This window comes from Rattus norvegicus, chromosome 16, assembly GCF_036323735.1.
Source record: "Rattus norvegicus strain BN/NHsdMcwi chromosome 16, GRCr8, whole genome shotgun sequence".
NCBI lineage: Eukaryota > Metazoa > Chordata > Mammalia > Rodentia > Muridae > Rattus > Rattus norvegicus.
In genome coordinates, this window is record NC_086034.1 from 59411900 (window position 1) to 59435214 (window position 23315).

At 39.4% G+C, this 23315-nt stretch overlaps 1 protein-coding gene across 3 annotated transcripts in view; it reads left to right on the forward strand.

Annotated features, from left to right (window-relative positions):
* The first annotated feature begins 9350 nt into the window (after positions 1 to 9350).
* Msr1 (macrophage scavenger receptor 1) overlaps positions 9351 to 23315 on the forward strand; it is an 85821-nt gene continuing 71856 nt past the window's right edge. For 2 of the 3 annotated variants that reach the window (NM_001191939.2, NM_001411777.1), the window contains exon 1: positions 9459 to 9521. Coding sequence is in view for 1 of the 3 variants with exons in the window: in XM_039094773.2 (XP_038950701.1) it covers positions 9357 to 9521 (165 nt within the window). In the remaining 2 variants the exon portion in view is untranslated. Of the gene's footprint in view, positions 9522 to 23315 lie in introns of all 3 variants that reach the window. The other variant, XM_039094773.2, reaches the window with a different exon arrangement.

Sequence of the window (23315 nt, forward strand, 5' to 3'; positions counted from 1 at the left end):
AGTCAGAGGTAATCAGAGTATGACTGGTAAGGCCATATCAGGAAGCTTCAGAGTAAGGTCTGCTGTTTACATATTAGAAACTCAGCATGAGGGGACCTCTACATGAGCCTGGACCAGATCAGTTCTGTTTAGAGAAAACATTCAAATTTCTCTTTCAGCCGTCCCTCACTTCTCTGTCGGCTGAATGGCTGCTTCGTGTGTGTGTGGTGACTGAAGAAGTTCGCTCCCAGGAGGCATGTAGCTTGAGCTACACAATCAAGTATTCTTGTCTGATGCTGCGAGTCTGATAGAATACTTTGTTTATGAAACTCTAAATGGGCAGCAGCATAAAATATTTATTTTCTGCGTTCATGCCCACTAGAGGGCACTCACCTGCACCCCAGTGACAATCTCGGAACAAGAAAACACTTTAGTGTGTAACCTTTATTTCTCTTAACTTTCTGTAGAAGGAGCACAGAGAGATTACTATCTTCTGTCCTGGATTCCCTGTCCCCCAGAGGGTTTCAGTGACTTCCATTAAACTCTGCAAACGGGAGCACTGTCATCCCACAGCTCAAACCTCACAAAGCCGATTTGGAACTTGCAATTACAGAAAAATATCTCTTCTTATCACTCATTTTGATTTTGTGCTTAGAAAAAATAATCCCAGGATAGGTCCACAGTTTCCAAAGATGAGTCAAAATTTAGCACACACATACGCGCACGCGCACGCGCGTACACACACACACATACACACACACACACACACACACACACACAAATGATGTGAGTTCTGAGATTCTAATGCTCTTGCTAATCTTTCAAACATACTTATGTATTATCTGAGACTCTCATACATCTTTTGCTCACGTTTCCCTTTCACGTCTCGCTGGAACTAACCTCATCTTCCGTCCCTCTCATCTTTATGTACTTCATGTTCTTTAACTCTCTTCAAGTAAAGTGGACGGGTTGGGGAGCACCTTCACAGAGGCAGGGGGAGGGAGGAGTGGATAGGGGGCTTGTGGTGGGGAAACTGGGAAGGGGAATAACATTTGAAAAGTAATTAAATAAAATAACCAAAAAAAAAAAGAAATAAACGTCAAATTCTTGTTTGCAAAAGACTCTTATTTTGTTATGGAATGCCGTGTAAATAAAATGGAACCATCAATGAATTTGCAGTTGGAGATGCTCAAGACATTCACAGACAAGGAATAAATCCCATGTCTACGAAGGCAAACCAAACACCAACATGGAGGAATATTAAATTTTCTTCTTTGTTGGAATGCAGAAATTGTGGGTTAAAATATATCGATTAAATAAAATAAAGTACTATAAATAAATATATAAATAAAGCAGAAGCAAAATAAAACAAAAATGATGGTCTGATATGTGATGTACAATTACTCCTGAGTGTGGAGTGACTTGGAGTGTAGTTGTGATCCTTAGTGTCATGCCGTAAAAGAATAGCAATGTTGCATCTTTAGGCAGGTATCAATTGCAAATAACTTCTTGGCGAATGGTAGGACTTTGTGACCACTCACCGTTCCCTGACTTGAACCTTTGCAGGTCTCTTACATGCTGCTATAGTCTCTGTTGGTACTTATGTGCCTTGGTGTGTCTGGGAGGGCTTTTCATTTCTAGGAGTCGTCTTCCACTTCCGACTTCCACAGTTTTCCTGCACACTCTTCCACAAAGATGCCTGACTGTTGCAGAGGAAGCGTGATGAACACCCAACTTAGAGCTGACCTGCCTGTACCTCTAGACCTGTGAAGCACAAACATCTGTCTTTAAGCCACTCACACTTTTATTTTGTTGTCACACTAAAAAAAAGTAGCAAAATTCTTGTTCTTCTAATGCTGTTGTGCCATATCTACACAAACCGTGGCATAAAAAACAAAAGTTTATTCTCTTATCCCTGTACTGATTCGATGTTCAAAGTGAATCTTCCTGAAATAAAATCAAGTTGTTGATAGGATAGCATTGCTTTGGATGCTTGGAAGAAAAATATAATATGTCCTTACTGTTTCTTATTTTGGGTGCCACTCATAATTTTTAGCAGGAGGATTTCTTTCTTTATCATCAAAGTCGGCCATCTTGCATCTTTCCATCTATTCTCTCAGAGCTTACTTCCTTTGACTCTGTTTCTTTGTTTTCAGTTTTTACTTAGAGTGGTGGTTCACTGGAATCACTCGGGTGATCTAGAACAATCCATGTCTTGTAATGTCAACTGAGCAGGGTCAGTGTAAATGCAATTAATTCCACATACAAATGTGACTCCCCTTTAACCTGCAATGAGCGTTTCTGTTTTGAGAATTAGGAGGTGGGCATCTTCAAAATGGGGGAGTTATTCTGGCATTCTTTTTCCTGCTTTGCCAACTTTCTGGAATTTTCTTCAAATTATCCAACTCTTGAGATATCATAACCTGGGTATTTCTAGAACTAAAATGTTTTGAATCCCTACAACAGTGGGAGGTGTTAAGGACGATGCAAATATAAGAGATATTATTGTTAAAATTTATTCAACAGACCTAGATGGCTTTTGTTCTTTTGTTTATGGAGTCATATAATCTTTGAAACTCCATAAGCATTCTAAGACTATATTCATCTGATTCATTTTTGGTACTTTATGTGCAAGTTCATATGGAGATTAACTTTTCTTACTTCCGGAAATCTGCTGTTTAACTTCCCTTTGACCCAGTGTGGTCAGCAGCCGGATGCCAGGAGGCCACTTGACTCTGACTAATGTGTCAGCCTTCTACGAAAAGCAGAAGGCTGGAGCAAGGTGGAGAGCAGATCTGAAGTAAAAAAGGATAAAAGTTCTATTTTCACTAAGTACATGATGCAACATCCTTCCTGAATAGAACTCTCAAGTGAAGTGACTTTCAAAAAGAACTTTAAAAAACTGTCTGATCTTCAATGTATATTTTATCAACTCATAACAACTGAAACTGTGAGAATGAACTATGACTCCTCTCCTTATCCTATAAGATATGAACATAATATTTTGTATAATATGTATCCTTTCTTCAGTTGATTTTATCCCATTCATTAACATAACAATTTGGTATTTGCTGATGTTTGCTAGACTGTTTTACAAACACACAAAACATACAGACAAGAAATCCAAAATGTTTATCTCCTTATAGTGAATAGTGTAGAAAAAAAAAAGACCAAAGAGAAAAGCAGCAAGGGCTATTGTCAGCTGTGAGCTAGAAAGGAACTAGGACTAGATGGTAGCCCTCACCTTTCTAGGGAGAAACTCAAAAGAGGGCAAGGTTTTCCCAGGAGCAAGGCCTTAGTCAGCTGGGAGTTAGGCAAAGGTTTGATATTCTGACTGCAGAATCCTGGGTATCAAGCAAGATTTTCTGTGATTCTTGTTATAGTTCACACATGGTGGGTGATAACCTTTATTGCCCAACTATAGGCAGAACAAAGCATAAAAGATGGACTGTACCTTTAGAGCTGCTACAGACAGTGATGAGCAATTGCTTCTGGGGAAATTAAGCTGGAGAGAGATCCTTAGAATATACCCCTGTGTAGGGTTATGGGAGATCTAGGTTATCCCAGTGGGAAAAACTTCAAAGAATACCCATTCTGATAACACGCTTTGTCATTGGACAGATAACCCTAAAGACTAGGAATTTGTCATATTGTCTAATTTCATAACAGACAAATAAAATGGAAGGCATGAAATGTTATAAAATACATGGTGTCTAGTTTGCTACAGGCCACTCACCCAAGGTATAAGATTGCCTACATCTCTCTCTTGCCTGGCCCCCTCTCCTCCACCTCTCTTTCCCCCTCCCCCTCTCCCTTCGTCCCTCCCTCCCTCCTCTCTGTTTGCTGTGTGCCTGTGTCTGGGTCTGTGAATTCACCTGCATACACACGAATGATTGCAGATCCCTACAGATGCTAGAGGCCATTATCTTCTTTAATTATCCTTCACATTTTGTGGTTGTTGCCTTTTGTGGAGAACAGAACATTGCACCGATTTATCCCAACTTGGCTAGACTAGCTGGCCAGTGAGTTCTCAAAGGTCATCTGTCTCTGCCTTGTTAGCACTTACAGGCTCTCACTGCTGTTACTACCTTTTAAGTGTGTACTGGGTACCAAATGCAAACCCTAGATCCTTTGCAAAGTGTGACATCTCCACTGACCCCGATCCTCTTTGTGAAATCTCTAGGTTGGTATCCTTTGGTTTCAGACATTTTGGATAAATGTTTTCTTGGTGCTTTTTGCTTAGATTTTATTTAATTGACATCGCTACAATGCTTAAGCTCACTTAAACTACATCTTACCTTCAATGGGATTCTGTAACCTTGCTTGCCTGAATTCAGTTCGATGTATATTCATGTTTCTAAAATAGCACAATGAAACGGATCCGTGTTCACTTTCTTTCTTACATTCCTGGTTCTTCTCAGTGAGACACAACCCTAAGGAAATGGTGAGACGTGGATGTTGGCTGCTGTAGACAGCTGACTCTGCATATTAATTAGTCATTATCATTTTGTAATGTTCATTTTACTTCCCCAATTTTCCAAGAACTACATGGCCCATGGTATAGAGGATATTTTTATAGGAGATTTTATATTACTTTAGCAAGGTATTGGATTTTGCTAAATGTTCCTGTAGATACAGCCCTTGGAAGCTATAACTTTGGGTTTCCCTACATACTTTCTTTAAAAACTAATTTCTTAAATATATACACAAGCAATTTATATTGACTTGATAGGCTACATATATATATATATATGTATGTATGTATATATGTACATACACACACACATATATATGTATATACATATACATATATATATATATATATACACACACACACAATAAAAATTAATGAAGAACAGGTCATGAATTTGAATGAGAGAAGTAATTAACTCCCTACCTCCATTATCAGATACTTTAGGTGGTATTTCACGCCTCTGCAGTCTGAAAAATTCAACATTTTTAGTTTTTATTTATGTATTTTTAAAATTTTTAGTAATCATTTTGTTTACATTTCAAATGTTATTGCCCCTTCCTGTTCTCCCCTTCATGAACCCCAAACCCTGCCCCTCCCCTTTGCCTCTAAGAGGGCACTTCCTCATTGACCCACCTACTCCTGTCTCACCCCTCTAGCATCCTTTTTCCCTGAGGCGTCAAGCGTCAACAGGACCAAGTATCTCCCTCCTATGATGCAAGATTCCCAGTCCTCTGCTGCATACGTAGCAGGAGCCATGGACCAGCCTATGTATACTCTTTGGTTGGTGGTTTAGTCTCTGGAAGTTCTGCGGAGTCTGTTGACTCTCTGGACTTGCTTGTGTTTTTATTGTTTTGATAACTCTACAGTTACAGTATTCCATTGGAAATATATGCCCATGTCAACATTCTTAAACTCTGTATTAAGTCAGAACTCATTCGTTTGATTTCGGGACTCATAAATATTAACTAAAAACCATGTATTTACGACATAACTTAAAATATTTTATTTTATTATTTTAATTCTGTATTTGTGTATAATGTATATGGGTTAGTACATATAGGTGCAATGTCTGTGGACAAAGGAAGAAATCATAAGATCCCAGGAGCTGGAATTTCATGTGATTCTGTGGCAAGTGATATAAATTCTGGGAATCAAGCTTCAATCATCTGGATGGGTGGTGTATACTCATAATTTCAAAGCTCTCTTTACAGACGTTTCACGTCATATCTTATCTCTTATGATTAATGACTAGTTGCAACTTTAGGAAAACATGTAACCCCTACAGAATATAAAATATTAGGGCTTCTGCTAAGTTCAGGATGCCTCAACTACATTGAACCCTGGGGCATTCAATTCAGTTTTCCCAACACATTTCCCTAATTGATTATGAACTTTTACTGGATACTAAGCTAATCTTATGCAGCCTTCACTGTCAATACATGTTTAAAGGGAGAGGAGATGCAGTGTCTAGACACATGCCTCATAGCACTGTTAATAGGGGAGCACCCAAATGGCCTGAAGTATGCCCATGTTCCTGACTTATTTTCTATGTAATGCTTCTGATGAAGAATGTACACACTCCTCTGTGAGCTTAGATTTTTCAAAATTTATTCTAATAAGGGTTCTTAAGTGCTTCAACGTCCCTTCTAGCCCACTGATCAAAGGAAGGGGAGAAGAAAGGTTAATAGGAAAAGGGGGATGTGGGCCTGTTTAGACATAGTTCTTTGGGGTGATTCCAAAGCCAAATCAGTAAAGAGAGTCTAGTCCAATAGACAAATAGCGAAAACTAATCAGTAGCAGCAGCTCAATCCAGAAGAAACTACCAAGGCTGTGCCTAATCTGCAGGAGTCTACAGAAGTGGCAAGAAGCAGCAAGAATTGAACAAGATGTTCTTTGGCACATTTGGAACAAATGTGAGAGTGTTGTCCACTGTCTGTTGGGTTATACTTAAGCTCTTTCCAAACACCCCACATCCTCCCATGTGTCTGCTTGCAAAACATCAAACTGATACACCTGAATCTCCCAAAAAAACCCAAAAATTTCCATTTCACCCCTCTATGGTACATATGCTCACCCAAAATTGAGAAATAATGTATTTTGGGACGTTCTGAAATCAACACAGGCTACCTACTACTTCTGATGACTCATAACTCAAGGATCTTGACATTTTACTTAAATACATATTCAAGCCATACTTCCCTCTTTGCTTTTGCTTTTAAGTTTTGAAGGGATGGCTGGGACTTCATTCCACAGTACACATGTGGAACTCAGAGTACAGTTTGAAGAAATCAACTTTTTCCTTCAACCAATTGGATCCTGGGAAACAAACTTAGGTCATCAAGGGTGGTGGCAAACATCCATATGTTCTGAACCACCTCCTTGGTCCACCACACTTTGTTGATCAGGCCTGTGGGAATAAACAGTATTGCATTTCTCATTCCTTCCAAACCTTTGATTGAAGTTTAGTCTTTTCTCCCTGGTTTCCAGGTAAGGAGTTTTTATATACCATATTATAAAATGTCTAATAGAAAATATAATATACTATAACACATCATAAAATGTATAAAAAATATAATTATGTAGAAACAAAATGTGTGGATAGGAAATAGTTTCGGAGGTAGGGAATATTTTGTTTTTACATGAACAATTAGATTAACTAGAGGACAAAGAAATAAAGAAGAAGGGAAGTGGTTAGCATTGGGAAATACACCACATACACACACACACACACACACACACACACACCAATGTTGCAGATAGACTAAAAAAATCATCTAGAAATAGACTAGAAATCCTAGTCTAGAAAATCCTTATAAAAATAGAAAATTGGACACTCATCATAATTTATGTGACTTCTTAAGTGTGGCTTTAACAAACTTGTAGTATTAATAGGTTATCTACATTTAACAATATAGAAAGTTTTTTTTCTTGAAACAAGATCACACTAGATGCTTTGTGGACCTCGGACTCCATATCTTGCTCTCTCGATGTCCTGAGTGCTAGGTTCACAGGCCTGCATCACCATGCCTGGGTTGGGTGTGGTTATTGTACTGCAGATTCCATGCTCTACAATCAGATTTTTTCACAAATAAGAATAGAGGAAAGGGAGTGAGATCTCGTGTCAGTTTCCAGTCCCTCTTCCTCTATAATCTTGAGAAACTTAAGCCATGTGTCTGTGAAACAGTGCAACAGCCTTCAAGCTAGTTCAGTGTGGATGGATTTATGATTCTCCTTTTTGTTTAAAATGTCCTGGCTAGAAATTATATGCTCCATTTAAACACTTCTTTTACCATTTCTGTTTTAATTTAAAAAATGTAATGCTAGAGATTGAACCAGGACCCCTGGCTGAAGCCACACAAATTCTGGGTTACACTCCTGCCCACATTTAGCCTTTTATTAATTACCTCAGGGATGGGCTCACCATACATTATATTACTATTATATTAGCCCTTGTATTTCTCAAATGCTTTTTTGTTCTTGTGTTCTTTCACCCATTGCCTTCTCACAGTTGATGGCTTGGACCTGGATTTGAGCCACGATTTATTAAGAAGCATGATTCTACAGAGGATTCCCATTCCTCTTCCTTGGGTTTCCCCAAGCTCTGAGGGGAGGCACCCAATGGAGATCCCTAATTTGGGTTCTCTCTTTGCCTAATGTTTGGCTGGGGGGTCTCTCCACATCTTCTCCTATCTGCTACTGGAGGAAACCCCTCTGATTACAATTGCTGGGCACCAATCTATGAGTATAACAGAATATCATTATGGTTGAGGACACCAGGAAAATGTGACCTACAGAATCAACTAAGCAGGGCACGTAGGAGATCACAGAGACTAAAGCAGCAACCACAGAGCTTGTATAGGTCTCTCCTGAGTCCTTTTTCACAAGTATTATGGTTTTGTACCCTGGTCTTTTGGGAGACTCCTAACAGTAGGAATGAGGGTGTCTCTGACTCTTTTGCCTACTCTTGGGGCCATTTTTCTTTCTATGGGTTTGCCTTGCTCAGCCTTGATATGATGGTTTGTGCCTAGTCTTATTTTAATTTGCTGTGTTTGGTTGATATCCCTTGGAGGCCTGCTCTTTTCTGAAGAGAAGTGAAGGAGGAGTGGATCACATGGAGAGTTGAGGTGTGTGAAGGGGATCTGGGAAGAGTGTAGGGAGGAGAAAATGAGGTAAAGATGTATTGTGTGAGATGATTATGATGCTGCTGCTGATGATGATGATAAAGAGGAGGTGAAGGAGGGAGAGGAGGAAGAGGAACAATTCCTTCTGTTTGGAGCACCAATAATTGCCTGTGGAACATAAGTTACATATCTCCTTCAGGAATATTAGTTATAAAATCTTAATAATGCAATATTGAATTTTTAAGTGGGTTATACTTGAACTAGCAGTATAAGTGAGTGATTAAGGAAAATACACAAACCTCTGACCATGTCTCAGAAGGTAGAGGGTTTTCCTTTCCTTTGAGCTGGCTCACCAGCTTCCTTAGTCCCATATGGTCCTATAAACTGATGAAATTATTGTGCTAAGAGCATTGCAGAGAGAGCTGAAGTGAGCAAGGACATTGTTGCTTACCTTGGTTCGATTCCACATCTTTTCCTTATGTTTTGATTTCTAGGCTTTTGTTTTGTACTTTGCTACAAAGAGGGGGAAAGAGTGATAGAAAACAAAACATGGTATCTTTCTCAACACTGTTATGACTCTAAAAAGACACAGTGTGAAATAATGAATGCTGTAGAAGTCACACATAACTTACTAGGGAGGGATGGCTGGTGGGATGTCAATTTTCTACCCTGCTACAAAATTCTTGATCTTTTTTGTAACTTCTCTTTTTTAAAAACTGTGCTTAAGGAAAGGGAATCTGACAAATTTAGATTTTGCTAACTTGTGCATTGATGATAAGGCTATGAAACACAATTCAGAGAAAGATTTTCAACACACAACTGTGTCATTTCCTTTCCCTGTGGGCCAGATGCTGAAATACTATGTGATAAAGATTTTAGGTTTCAATTGTAAAAAGAGGGAAGTGGACAAATCAGTGCTACCTTCATTACCAGCAATGACAAAAGAGGTATGCTTTAATTTATTTCTTCTTCAAATTATTTGTGTTGATGATGTGAACCCACTCTTGTACAAGTCTTTCTGTGTGTGTGTGTGTGTGTGTGTGTATGTGAGAGAAAGAGAGAGAGAGAGAGAGAGAGAGAGAGAGAGAATGACAGAGAGAGAGAGAGAAAGACAGAGACAGAAGACACAGAGAGAGACAGAGAGAGACAGAGAGAGATTCAGACAGAGAGAGACAGAGAGAGAGACAGAGAGAGAAGGACAGAGAGACAGAGAGAGACAGAGAGACAGAGACAGAGAGAGCACAACAGACAGACAGACAGAGTATCTGATCCATAATTTCTAGAAGAACTATTATTCTATCACTAATAGTTTAGTTTTGTTGTTTAACAGGTAAAACGAGAATAAAAGTCTTTGGCAATGTTTTCATTGATAGATTAGTAAGCAGCTTTGTCCCATAACTATGGGTGTTTTGTTAAAATGCTGGCTTTGTTTAATGTGTTTTTTGTTTTTGTTTTGGATATTTTCTTTATTTACATCCCAAACATTATCTGCTTTCCTTCTTTCCTCTCTGGAAAACTCCTATCCCATCCTTGTCACCCTGCTTCTATGAGAGTACTCCCCCTCCCACCCACTCCCACCTTACTGTCCTGACTTTCCCCTACACTAGGGAATTCAGCCTTACAGGACCAAGCGCTTCTCCTCCTATTGATACCAGACAATGCCATCCTTTGCTACATATGCAGCTGTAACCATTGGTCCCTTCATGTGTACTCTTTGGTTGGTGGTTTAGTCCCTGGGAGCTCTGAGAGCTCTGGTCAGTTGATACTGCTTTTCTTCCTATGGGTTGTGTCCCTTTAACTCCTTCAATCCTTTCTCTAACTCCTCCACTGGGGACCCCATGCTTAGTTCAATAGTTGGCTGGGAGCATCCGCATCTGTGTTTGTCAGGCTCTGGCGGAGCCTAAAGTATGTTTAATAGGTTAGTGTGCTTCTTTGTCATTTCCTTCATGTGACATTTCTGGCTTTAAGTTGATTGCTGTATTAATATTTCCTTGCTCAGAGAGTGAACAGCTGCTGAGTGTCGCTGCTGCAACAGTCTGAATTACATAGGAGGAAGGGATACAAATAGTAAAAAAAAAGTACAGTTAATTTTGTCAGAAGTTCTCAATTTAAAGCATGTGCCCAAGCAGAACTAATATAATTTGGGCTCCTTCCATAGAATAAAATTGCTTTATGTAACCACTATGTGAGTGGGAGGAGTTTATTGCTTTAAAGGCAGAAAAAAACTATAAAAGTATCTTCGTCGTGGAGATGTTACAATTTAGGGTGATTTGGATGGATGAGTAAGACTTGCACAGCATAAAATTGGGCTGGTGTTATCACTGGCCTTGTGGAACGGTGGCAGAAAAGTCAGAGAGCTGAAATGATGAATGTTTGGGGCAGTAGCAGGGAGCTCACATTGGATGAGGACACTGTCTCTTTCAAACCTGACGATCCTTACTTCCAGCTCTAATAACATTGACTAAGTACCTAAGCCATTTATGCCTTAGTTTCCTAAATGCAAGATAGAGGGAATCTGTCTATAGAGCTCACAGAACTGCCTTGAAGCTTAAATAGGCAAAACTCACAAAGTAATATAGAATTGTGAGAAATGGTGCTGCAGTTTATTGCCAGCTTTCTCTGTATCAGGCCAGCTTAGAAATTATTTTAGTCTTCATAGTATTCCTTTACATTGATAGTATATGAGCTTGTTACAAATGTAAAAATTATCCAGTGCTCTTGAAATAATTCCTGCTTTCTTAAAGTCATTTACCTAAAAGAATGGTACATTTGTCTCTCCACTTAGGACCAGTTTGTTAATTTTTTTATTATTTATTTTTTCTGTTTTTATTTTTGAGAATTTTATAGAATCTATTTTGATCATATTCTTTTTGTCACTTTTGGCTTTTGATTCAAACACTGAGGCTCTTTCTACTTTACCAAGAAGGACGAATGTCACTACCATAAGGCATAAGGCTGGTTCAGTCTTCAACAGGAATCTTTGTACATTCATTTTTAGCAGGGCACACACAAATATACTAACTTTAAAGGTGACATAATTACCAGCTACCTATCTTGAAGGCAGGGAATTTATTTTAAAAGAATAAGGAAGGTTACATTGGAGTAATTTACTCCACTCTTAAGAAAAAATGACTGTTAGACAATCATGGCAAATATGAATATACATTTATCTTAGAAGAAGTAGAAATGTGAAAGGACAAATGGCCAGACACATGGTCACAGGCCTCTTATCCAGATGCTTGGAATGCCCAGGCAGTCAGACAAGTTCAAGATGTTCTTAGGCTACAGAGTGAGTTCAAGGGTGGTCTGAGCAATTTCAATAAGATCTTGTCTCAAGATGAAAAGCAAGGAGTTCTGGGGTATAGTGTATTTGCAGTGCCTTTGATGAGCAGAGATTTATTTTTAAATCCAATACGAGTAGCATGACAACAGTCAAAATAAAACTCTCAAATAGTTAATAGATGCTAGACACACAAACTCCTTACTTAGTTACACATGGGTATAAGAAAGTTTCCCTGGAATGTTCAAGCAATGGATATGAACAGGTGATAGCCAAGAGGCACAGTAAATAACAAATAATTGCATGGAAATACCTCTTCTACATTAATTATAAACAGGGAAATAAAGGCGTCTTAAAATATTACAACTCATTAATAATTCTATGGTGGTGAATTTGGTTTAAAAATTTCACACACACACACTATTCAAATATGTGTGTGTGTGTGTGTGTGTGTGTGTGTGTGTGTGTGTGTGTTTTATATCCTCTTTCTAAATAACAGTAGATACCAAGACATTTAAAATAGTTTTCATTTAGTCTGGTACTTCAACAATGGCACAAAATCAAACTGAAGAATATCAAAAGAATAAGGCCAACCAACCACAGTAGCTATGACAGAATTATTTATATAAGTAAAATCATGAGCTCCTGTAAAGGAGTGGTTGCAAAAGAAACAACGATTACAGAAATAGCTTACGCACGTTTGATTAAATATCATATAGTTCATTATTTTATAATCTGAAAAGATATTCAAGAAAAATATAAATATGATCTTTAAGAAAAATGTGTCACACCAATCAATATGCACGTTGCAACACCCACTGTGTAAACCCAGACCCATGCACAAAGACTTAGGTGTCCTGTGATGAATGATGGATTTTATTGTATTAAAGTGGCCGGATGGTAGAAGTTGAATTTTATCTCAACTTTCATGGCACTTCATTGTTTTAATGATAACATGCCTGAAAATGAAGACTGTGGTTAGTGTTAACCTCTGAGTTCCTTCATATGGCTTTCCTGTTGCTGCCTCCATGAACTTTTGACCCTTCATAAAAGGCTGATATGGCAGAGATGTGTTTCAATTCTCGTGAGAACACACTGTTGATAGATTATCCAAGCTCAAAGGAGTTCACAATCCTTTATCAGGATAAAGGCGTGTGCTGGAAAAAGTCACTTCATGTGAAATTATTTGGCTCCTAACTTGGAAATTACATTTAAGGTCACAGAAAAATGCTCTAAAACTGTTCAAACACTGCTAACAAGGACTCACCTCTGTATGAATTCTTACATTTCCCAAAAATTAATAAAAGAGTCAGATAAAAAACTGAAATAATCTGATAAATTTAATAATCAATTTCTTTGAGGCAAAATGGGATGTACTAATGATGTCTTTTTTTGGTCAGGTAACTAAATTCATGCAAGTCTGAGAGAAGCATTTTCCAGTGCATGACAAGTTCTCTTTTTAATTCTATATTTGTGATACATGAACTTTCCTTGAGGTATACATACATCTGTGAAATACAGTCATCCTTAGAAATATGTTTTTTTCCATGCATGTAAGTTTTCATTTTAATTTTTTGTTGTGTTTTTATTTTATGGCTCTGAGGATCAAACATAGAGCCCTGTACCTAACACATAACCACTGAGATCATTAGGGGAGTAAGTGGGGAGAGACCACAGGACCAGAGCTGGGCCAGAGCTGGGCCCTGGCACACTCACAGTCTCAGCAAGACACATTAGTACACCTGTGATCATCTAGGGGTCTGTGGTTGGAAGATTGTATGTCAAGGCCAGACTGACTCACTTAGTGATACATTGTCTCCAAACAAAATCAAAATCAATCAGGAAATAACCAAAGGTTTATCTGTGTCTTGAAGTGCTGGGTCATTTTTCTTTCCTTAGCCACTAATCCAGCTTGTTCTCACGTCTACATTTCTCAGGTTTGTTTCCCTGATAAAATAGTGTCTACATACCTGTTTCTCTCTCTAACACAATCACTCCTTCCCTCCCTCCCTCCCTCTCTCTTTCTTTCTGTCTCTCCCTCCTTTCCGTCCATCCCTTCTTTCCCTCCCTCTCTCTCTCTCTCTCTCTCTCTCTCTCTCTCTCTCTCTCTCCCTCCCTCCCTCCCTCCCTCCCTCCCTCCCTTTCTCTGCTCCTTCCCTCCTCTCCACCCCATTCTCTGACATACTCACACCCCTTAAAGGGCCAAAATTTCAGGCAGAGAGTAAACTCAGAGAAATCTCCTGACATGTGACAAATCTTTGTTGCTTCTGTAGTTCATAAAGATTTTTTCTCATGAATTTGAATGTTTATTAAAGGCATCCCAGCCGTCACATTGCTGAAAGCAGATGTTGCCCATAGTGCTAAAATCTCTACATCTACATGCAGCAAACACATTCATAACGCACAGAGGATAGTGGTCGTCAACGAGGACACTGTGTTTGGAAAAACACCAGGATACAAGTTGGAACTGTTACAAGGTGTTGTGCACTTAGCCACACTCCCACCATCTCCATGAGGTCAACACTCACCAGAGTATCTGGCCACTCATTTGTATATAATGGTGTCCTAATTGCCTGTAGCTTCATGAATTCGGGTGGGGGGGCTGTTAAACATATAGTAGGAAAAGGAGAGTTTGTCTATACAAACATGAGGGAGTCATCATCCATGCTGGCTGAAGACTTTTTTTCAGAAGGGCCTGCACTGAGGTCAGACATGTTTCTATCACTAACCCCTCAACCATGCTCCTTAAGTAAGTCCAGTACACTTGTTGTTTCCCAGGGTGAGCTGTGCTGTACTGGAATTACACTTTGGTTTATAAGGGCAATCACGTTCACTGGGGGTTCAGTCTTAGCAGGACCAAGGGCTTCCCCTTCCACTGGTGCTCTTACTAGGCTATTCATTGCTACCTATGAGGTCAGAGTCCAGGGTCAGTCCATGTATAGTCTTTGGGTAGTGGCTTAGTCCCTGGAAGTTCTAGGCATTTTTAACGGTTGGTAAAAACACTGCAAGGAAACCAGAGATGCAGTGATGTATGAGCTGTTATGGAGTGTTTAGAGGGTGAACACTGGGTTAGATAATCATCCTCCAAACTAAATAACACCCCATTCCCCCACCAAATCATTCCTGCCAAAATCTAGCAAAGTGACCCTGAAAATGCCAGTAGGCCAGTTGAGACTGACAAAATGCAAAAGAATGCAGAGGGAGGGGGACCAGGTAGTCATCCATTTGTGTTCCTAAGCTCTAAAGAGCAAGCCTGGCTCTGGGTCCCAAAAGATGAAATAGAAAACGTCTAAAAAGAGAAAAATTAATTCACAGTTTTAGCCAAAGTCTTCCTAGTCAGGCTCAAACTTCCTTATATTAGCATCCTGACTTCTGGAAAGGCTGAGGCAAAGCTAAGAAGTAAGCATCTTGATTGTGCTGGAGGCTCAGGCTGTTGAAACAAGAAGATAAGCCTGTCTGAGAGTGCCAAGGGAAGGCTTAGGGAATATAAGCAGTTTTAAGTCATAGCAACACACACACACAAACAAACACACACACACACACACACACACACACACACACACACACATACACACACACATATAACCAGTTGAAATACTAAGTTCTTGTGGGGCATGCTATGTTAATATATGGTCAAAGAGGCCACAGAAAAACTGAAAATAAAGCCAGCCTCCCTTAGATTCTGAACCACAAACAAACATTGTCAAGAATTTCTGTCTCCAAAAGAACTCACCTCTGAGGTCCACTGGTTTTCTAAATAGCCACCTGACTTGGCAAACAAAAACTAACACATGAGATTAAAGTCTTAGAAAGTCAAATAAAACCATCCAGTCAACAGTTATATCGTGTATTCAAAGTTCCAGGGTACCTGAAACTCTGATGGTATAATATTGAACAAAGAAGACATATATCTGCCAGTCCATAGTTTACACTCTAGACTTTTCAGGTACAAGCACTTTTATCTTAATGCATAAACCTTCCTACACAGAAGAAAAAAAAATGAGTAGGCAGCCTGCAATGTTTCCTTTCTTTTAAGTAAAATGAACCCACATTTACTCATTTTGGAGAAGGAACAGTAACAACTGGTTAAAAACAAAAACAAAAACAACCCTTCATTAACGATGTGAACAGGGCTTTCCCACCGCAATCTTTACCACCTGAGCTCAAAGTCTCACGTTTTATCCACTTGGCCATAGTTGTTTCCAGTGTGCCTTTGAAGTCATTATATAGCTGTTTTATTCTGTTTCCTTGCTCATTCGTTTTGCTTGATGGGTAAAATCACTGTCCACATTTCATTACATCGTGGATTAAAAGACAGGAAACTGAAGGAAAGTCTGGATCCAGGGGTCCAAACTGCATGCTTCACAGTCAGTCTCCGGGCTATTTCTCATTCTTTTACTTAATTGTTTAAGGGCTTCTATTTGCTTATCTTGTGAGAGTCTCACAGTGTGGCCCAGGCTGGCGTTAACTCTGCATTTCTCTTGCCACTGGCTCCCAAGTGTCAGAATTACAGACAGACAGTGAGGTTGGAGGCACCACGTGACACCATGTCTCACGATTGGTTATTTTAATCTTTTTTTGATAGAGCTCTTGGTCCGCTTTACTTCTGCTACAGGATCTATGAGCACCCTGAGTCTAGCAACCTGTCTGCTGGTTTGGGCTTTTCCTTTCTTTTTCAATTTTGCCTTACTTGAAGAAAAAGAAGTTTCCGGTCCTCCATTTTCCTTCTCTTATCCTCGTGTCCCAGTGGCAAATCCTGTAAATATCACAATCCTCAGACTGAACAACTCAAGATTTGTGGAAACCGATTCTCAGAAATGATCAACGTGCAAAGGTTGTCCGTGTGAGCGGCCAAATAAATAACCTCCTCGGCTGTAATTTTTGAAGTCTGTCGACAAGGGTTAGTCACATCCTTGCTGGTCTATGAATCTCCCAAAGCAGGAAGTGCTTTTCGATATGATTGATGGGCTTCCCTCCCCAGCCCAGGCCAGAGGACTGCTTCCTGACCCTGCCATGAATTCAGTTAAAACTGCTGCAAACATCCCTCAGCAATGAAGGGAATAAAGAAGGGTTAGATGATGTCGGATTCTTGCTAAATTAGTCAACCTGCCTGAACCGGGACCCACAAAACGTTACTCCATTTATCCTCAAGGACAGTGTCTGTAAAAGGCGGAACATTCGGCCACAATCAGTACCATTTTTTGAAAATTTATTAGAATCTTAAACTACTTTATTAGTTTATTACATTCAATTACATGTATTTTCAAGTAGAATTTGAAACCCTACGATGTAGTATAATGATTAGGGCTCATAGCATGAATGTCTGACAGAGACCTTGACTTTAATGCCTAATACCACAAAGAAAAGAATAAAAGAAAAAAGGAAACTTCATATTATAATTAAATCCACTCAATTCAATATAAAAGTTAATTAGATTAGATTTATATTTATTTATTTATTTATTTTTTTTTTATTAACTTGAGTATTTCTTATATACATTTCAAGTGTTATTCCCTTTCCCGGTTTCCGGGCAAACATCCCCCTCCCCCCTCCCCTTCCTTATGGGTGTTCCCCTCCCAACCCTCCCACCATTGCCGCCCTCCCCCCATAGACTAGTTCACTGGGGGTTCAGTCTTAGCAGGACCCAGGGCTTCCCCTTCCACTGGTGCTCTTACTAGGATATTCATTGCTACCTATGGGGTCAGAGTCCAGGGTCAGTCCATGTATAGTCTTTAGGTAGTGGCTTAGTCCCTGGAAGCTCTGGTTGCTTGGCATTGTTGTACTTTTGGGGTCTCGAGCCCCTTCAAGCTCTTCCAGTTCTTTCTCTGATTCCTTCAATAGGGGACCTATTCTCAGTTCAGTGGTTTGCTGCTGGCATTCGCCTCTGTATTTGCTGTATTCTGGCTGTGTCTCTCAGGAGCGATCTACATCCAGCTCCTGTCGGTCTGCACTTCTTTGCTTCATCCATCTAGTCCAATTGGGTGGCTGTATATGTATGGGCCAAATGTGGGACAGGCTCTGAATGGGTGTTCCTTCAGTCTCTGTTTTAATCTTTGCCTCTCCCTTCCCTGCCAAGGGTATTCTTTTTCCTCATTTAAAGAAGGAGTGAAGCATTCACATTTTGATCATCCGTCTTGAGTTTCGTTTGTTCTAGGGATCTAGGGTAATTCAAGCATTTGGGCTAATAGCCACTTATCAATGAGTGCATACCATGTATGTCTTTCTGTGATTGGGTTAGCTCACTCAGGATGATATTTTCCAGTTCCAACCATTTGCCTACGAATTTCATAAACTCGTTGTTTTTGATAGCTGAGTAGTATTCCATTGTGTAGATGTACCACATTTTCTGTATCCATTCCTCTGTTGAAGGGCATCTGGGTTCTTTCCATTTTCTGGCTATTATAAATAAGGCTGCGATGAACATAGTGGAGCACGTGTCTCTTTTATATGTTGAGGCATCTTTTGGGTATATGCCCAAGAGAGGTATAGCTGGATCCTCAGGCAGTTCAATGTCCAATTTTCTGAGGAACCTCCAGACTGATTTCCAGAATGGTTTTACCAGTCTGCAATCCCACCAACAATGGAGGAGTGTTCCTCTTTCTCCACAACCTCGCCAGCATCTGCTGTCACCTGAGTTTTTGATCTTAGCCAATCGCACTGGTGTGAGGTGAAATCTCAGGGTTGTTTTGATTTGCATTTCCCTTATGACTAAAGATGTTGAACATTTCTTTAGGTGTTTCTCAGCCATTCGGCATTCCTCAGCTGTGAATTCTTTGTTTAGCTCTGAACCCCATTTTTTAATAGGGTTATTTGTTTCCCTGCGGTCTAACTTCTTGAGTTCTTTGTATATTTTGGATATAAGGCCTCTATCTGTTGTAGGGTTGGTAAAGATCTTTTCCCAATCTGTTGGTTGCCGTTTTGTCCTAACCACAGTGTCCTTTGCCTTACAGAAGCTTTGCAGTTTTATGAGATCCCATTTGTCAATTCTTGATCTTAGAGCATAAGCCATTGGTGTTTTGTTCAGGAAATTTTTTCCAGTGCCCATGTGTTCCAGATGCTTCCCTAGTTTTTCTTCTATTAGTTTGAGTGTGTCTGGTTTGATGTGGAGGTCCTTGATCCACTTCGACTTAAGCTTTGTACAGGGTGATAAGCATGGATCGATCTGCATTCTTCTACATGTTGCCCTCCAGTTGAACCAGCACCATTTGCTGAAAATGCTATCTTTTTTCCATTGGATGGTTTTGGCTCCTTTGTCAAAAATCAAGTGACCATAGGTGTGTGGGTTCATTTCTGGGTCTTCAATTCTATTCCATTGGTCTATCTGTCTGTCTCTGTACCAATACCATGCAGTTTTTATCACTATTGCTCTGTAATACTGCTTGAGTTCAGGGATAGTGATTCCCCCTGAAGTCCTTTTATTGTTGAGGATAGCTTTAGCTATCCTGGGTTTTTTGTTATTCCAGATGAATTTGCAAATTGTTCTGTCTAACTCTTTGAAAAATTGGATTGGTATTTTGATGGGGATTGCATTGAATCTGTAGATTGCTTTTGGTAAAATGGCCATTTTTACTATATTAATCCTGCCAATCCATGAGCATGGGAGATCTTTCCATCTTCTGAGGTCTTCTTCAATTTCTTTCTTCAGTGTCTTGAAGTTCTTATTGTACAGATCTTTTACTTGCTTGGTTAAAGTCACACCGAGGTACTTTATATTATTTGGGTCTATTATGAAGGGTGTCGTTTCCCTAATTTCTTTCTCGGCTTGTTTCTCTTTTGTATAGAGGAAGGCAACTGATTTATTTGAGTTAATTTTATACCCAGCCACTTTGCGGAAGTTGTTTATCAGCTTTAGTAGTTCTCTGGTGGAACTTTTGGGATCACTTAAATATACTATCATATCATCTGCAAATAGTGATATTTTGACCTCTTCTTTTCCAATCTGTATCCCTTTGATCTCCTTTTGTTGTCTGATTGCTCTGGCTAGAACTTCAAGAACTATATTGAATAAGTAGGGAGAGAGTGGGCAGCCTTGTCTAGTCCCTGATTTTAGTGGGATTGCTTCAAGTTTCTCTCCATTTAGTTTAATGTTAGCAACTGGTTTGCTGTATATGGCTTTTACTATGTTTAGGTATGGGCCTTGAATTCCTATTCTTTCCAGGACTTTTATCATGAAGGGGTGTTGAATTTTGTCAAATGCTTTCTCAGCATCTAATGAAATGATCATGTGGTTCTGTTCTTTCAGTTTGTTTATATAATGGATCACGTTGATGGTTTTCCGTATATTAAACCATCCCTGCATGCCTGGGATGAAGCCTACTTGATCATGGTGGATGATTGTTTTGATGTGCTCTTGAATTCGGTTTGCCAGAATTTTATTGAGTATTTTTGCGTCGATATTCATAAGGGAAATTGGTCTGAAGTTCTCTTTCTTTGTTGTGTCTTTGTGTGGTTTAGGTATAAGAGTAATTGTATATTCGTAGAAGGAATTCGGTAGGGCTCCATCTGTTTCAATTTTGTGGAATAGTTTGGATAATATTGGTATGAGGTCTTCTATGAAGGTTTGATAGAATTCTGCACTAAACCCATCTGGACCTGGGCTCTTTTTGGTTGGGAGACCTTTAATGACTGCTTCTATTTCCTTAGGAGTTATGGGGTTGTTTAACTGGTTTATCTGTTCCTGATTTAACTTTGATACCTGGTATCTGTCTAGGAAATAGTCCATTTCCTGAAGATTTTCAAATTTTGTTGAATATAGGTTTTTATAGTAAGATCTGATGATTTTTTGAATTTCCTCCGAATCTGTAGTTATGTCTCCCTTTTCATTTCTGATTTTGTTAATTTGGACGCACTCTCTGTGTCCTCTCGTTAGTCTGGCTAAGGGTTTATCTATCTTGTTGATTTTCTCAAAGAACCAACTTTTGGTCCTGTTGATTCTTTCTATGGTCCTTTTTGTTTCTACTTGGTTGATTTCAGCTCTGAGTTTGATTATTTCCTGCCTTCTACTCCTCCTGGGTGTATTTGCTTCTTTTTGTTCTAGAGCTTTTAGGTGTGCTGTCAAGCTGCTGACATATGCTCTTTCCTGTTTCTTTCTGCAGGCACTCAGCGCTATGAGTTTTCCTCTTAGCACAGCTTTCATTGTGTCCCATAAGTTTGAGTATGTTGTATCTTCATTTTCTTTAAATTCTAAAAAGTTTTTAATTTCTTTCTTTATTTCTTCCTTGACCAGGTTATCATTGAGTAGAGCATTGTTCAATTTCCACGTATATGTGGGCATTCTTCCCTTATTGTTATTGAAGACCAGTTTTAGGCCGTGGTGGTCCGATAGCACGCATGGGATTATTTCTATCTTTCTGTACCTGTTGAGGCCCGTTTTTTGACCAATTATATGGTCAATTGTGGAGAAAGTACCATGAGGAGCTGAGAAGAAGGTATATCCTTTTGCTTTAGGATAGAATGTTCTATAAATATCCGTTAAGTCCATTTGGCTCATGACTTCTCTTAGTCTGTCGACATCACTGTTTAATTTCTGTTTCCATGATCTGTCCATTGATGAGAGTGGGGTGTTGAAATCTCCCACTATTATTGTGTGAGGTGCAATGTGTGTTTTGAGCTTTAGTAAGGTTTCTTTTACTTATGTAGGTGCCCTTGTATTTGGGGCATAGATATTTAGGATTGAGAGTTCATCTTGGTGGATTTTTCCTTTGATGAATATGAAGTGTCCTTCCTTATCTTTTTTGATGACTTTTAGTTGGAAATTGATTTTATTTGATATTAGAATGGCTACTCCAGCTTGCTTCTTCTGACCATTTGCTTGGAAAGTTGTTTTCCAGCCTTTCACTCTGAGGTAGTGTCTGTCTTTGTCTCTGAGGTGTGTTTCCTGTAGGCAGCAGAATGCAGGGTCCTCGTTGCGTATCCAGTTTGTTAATCTATGTCTTTTTATTGGGGAGTTGAGGCCATTGATATTGAGAGATATTAAGGAATAGTGATTATTGTTTCCCTTTATATTCATATTTGGATGTGAGGTTATGTTTGTGTGCTTTCATTCTCTTTGTTTTGTTGCCAAGACGATTAGTTTCTTGCTTCTTCTAGGGTATAGCTTGCCTCCTTATGTTGGGCTTTACCATTTATTATCCTTTGTAGTGCTGGATTTGTAGAAAGATATTGTGTAAATTTGGTTTTGTCATGGAATATCTTGGTTTCTCCATCAATGTTAATTGAGAGTTTTGCTGGATACAGTAACCTGGGCTGGCATTTGTGTTCTCTTAGGGTCTGTATGACATCAGTCCAGGATCTTCTGGCCTTCATAGTTTCTGGCGAAAAGTCTGGTGTGATTCTGATAGGTCTCCCTTTATATGTTACTTGACCTTTTTCCCTTACTGCTTTTAATATTCTTTCTTTATTTTGTGCGTTTGGTGTTTTGACAATTATGTGACGGGAGGTGTTTCTTTTCTGGTCCAATCTATTTGGAGTTCTGTAGGCTTCTTGTATGCCTATGGGTATCTCTTTTTTTAGGTTAGGGAAGTTTTCTTCTATGATTTTGTTGAAGATATTTACTGGTCCTTTGAGCTTGGAGTCTTCACTCTCTTCTATACCTATTATCCTTAGGTTTGATCTTCTCATTGAGTCCTGGATTTCCTGTATGTTTTGGACCAGTAGCTTTTTCCGCTTTACATTATCTTTGACAGTTGAGTCAATGATTTCTATGGAATCTTCTGCTCCTGAGATTCTCTCTTCCATCTCTTGTATTCTGTTGGTGAAGCTTGTATCTACAGCTCCTTGTCTCTTCTTTTGGTTTTCTATATCCAGGGTTGTTTCCATGTGTTCTTTCTTGATTGCTTCTATTTCCATTTTTAATTCCTTCATCTGTTTGTTTGTGTTTTCCTGGAATTCTTTCAGGGATTTTTGCCATTCCTCTCTGTAGGCCTCTACTTGTTTATTAATGATTTCCTGTGTTTCCCTAAGTGTGTTCATGTCTTTCTTGAAGTCCTCCAGCATCATGATCAAATATGATTTTGAAACTAGATCTTGCTTTTCTGGTGTGTTTGGATATTCCATGTTTGTTTTGGCGGGAGAATTGGGCTCCGATGATGGCATGCAGTCTTGGTTTCTGTTGCTTGGGTTCCTGCGCTTGCCTCTCGCCATCAGATTATCTCTAGTGTTACTTTGTTCTGCTATTTCTGACAGTGGCTAGACTGACCTATAAGCCTGTGTGTCAGGAGTGCTGTAGACCTGTTTTCCTCTCTTTCAGTCAGTTATGGGGACAGTGTGTTCTGCTTTCCGGCGTGTAGTTTTTCTTCTCTACAGGTCTTCAGCTGTTCTTGTGGGCCTGTGTCTTGAGTTCACCAGGCAGCTTTCTTGCAGCAGAAAATTTGTCTTACCTGTGGTCCCGAGGCTCAGGTTCGCTTGTGGGGTGCTGCCCAGGGGCTCTCTGCAGCGGCAGCAACCAGGAAGACCTGTGCCG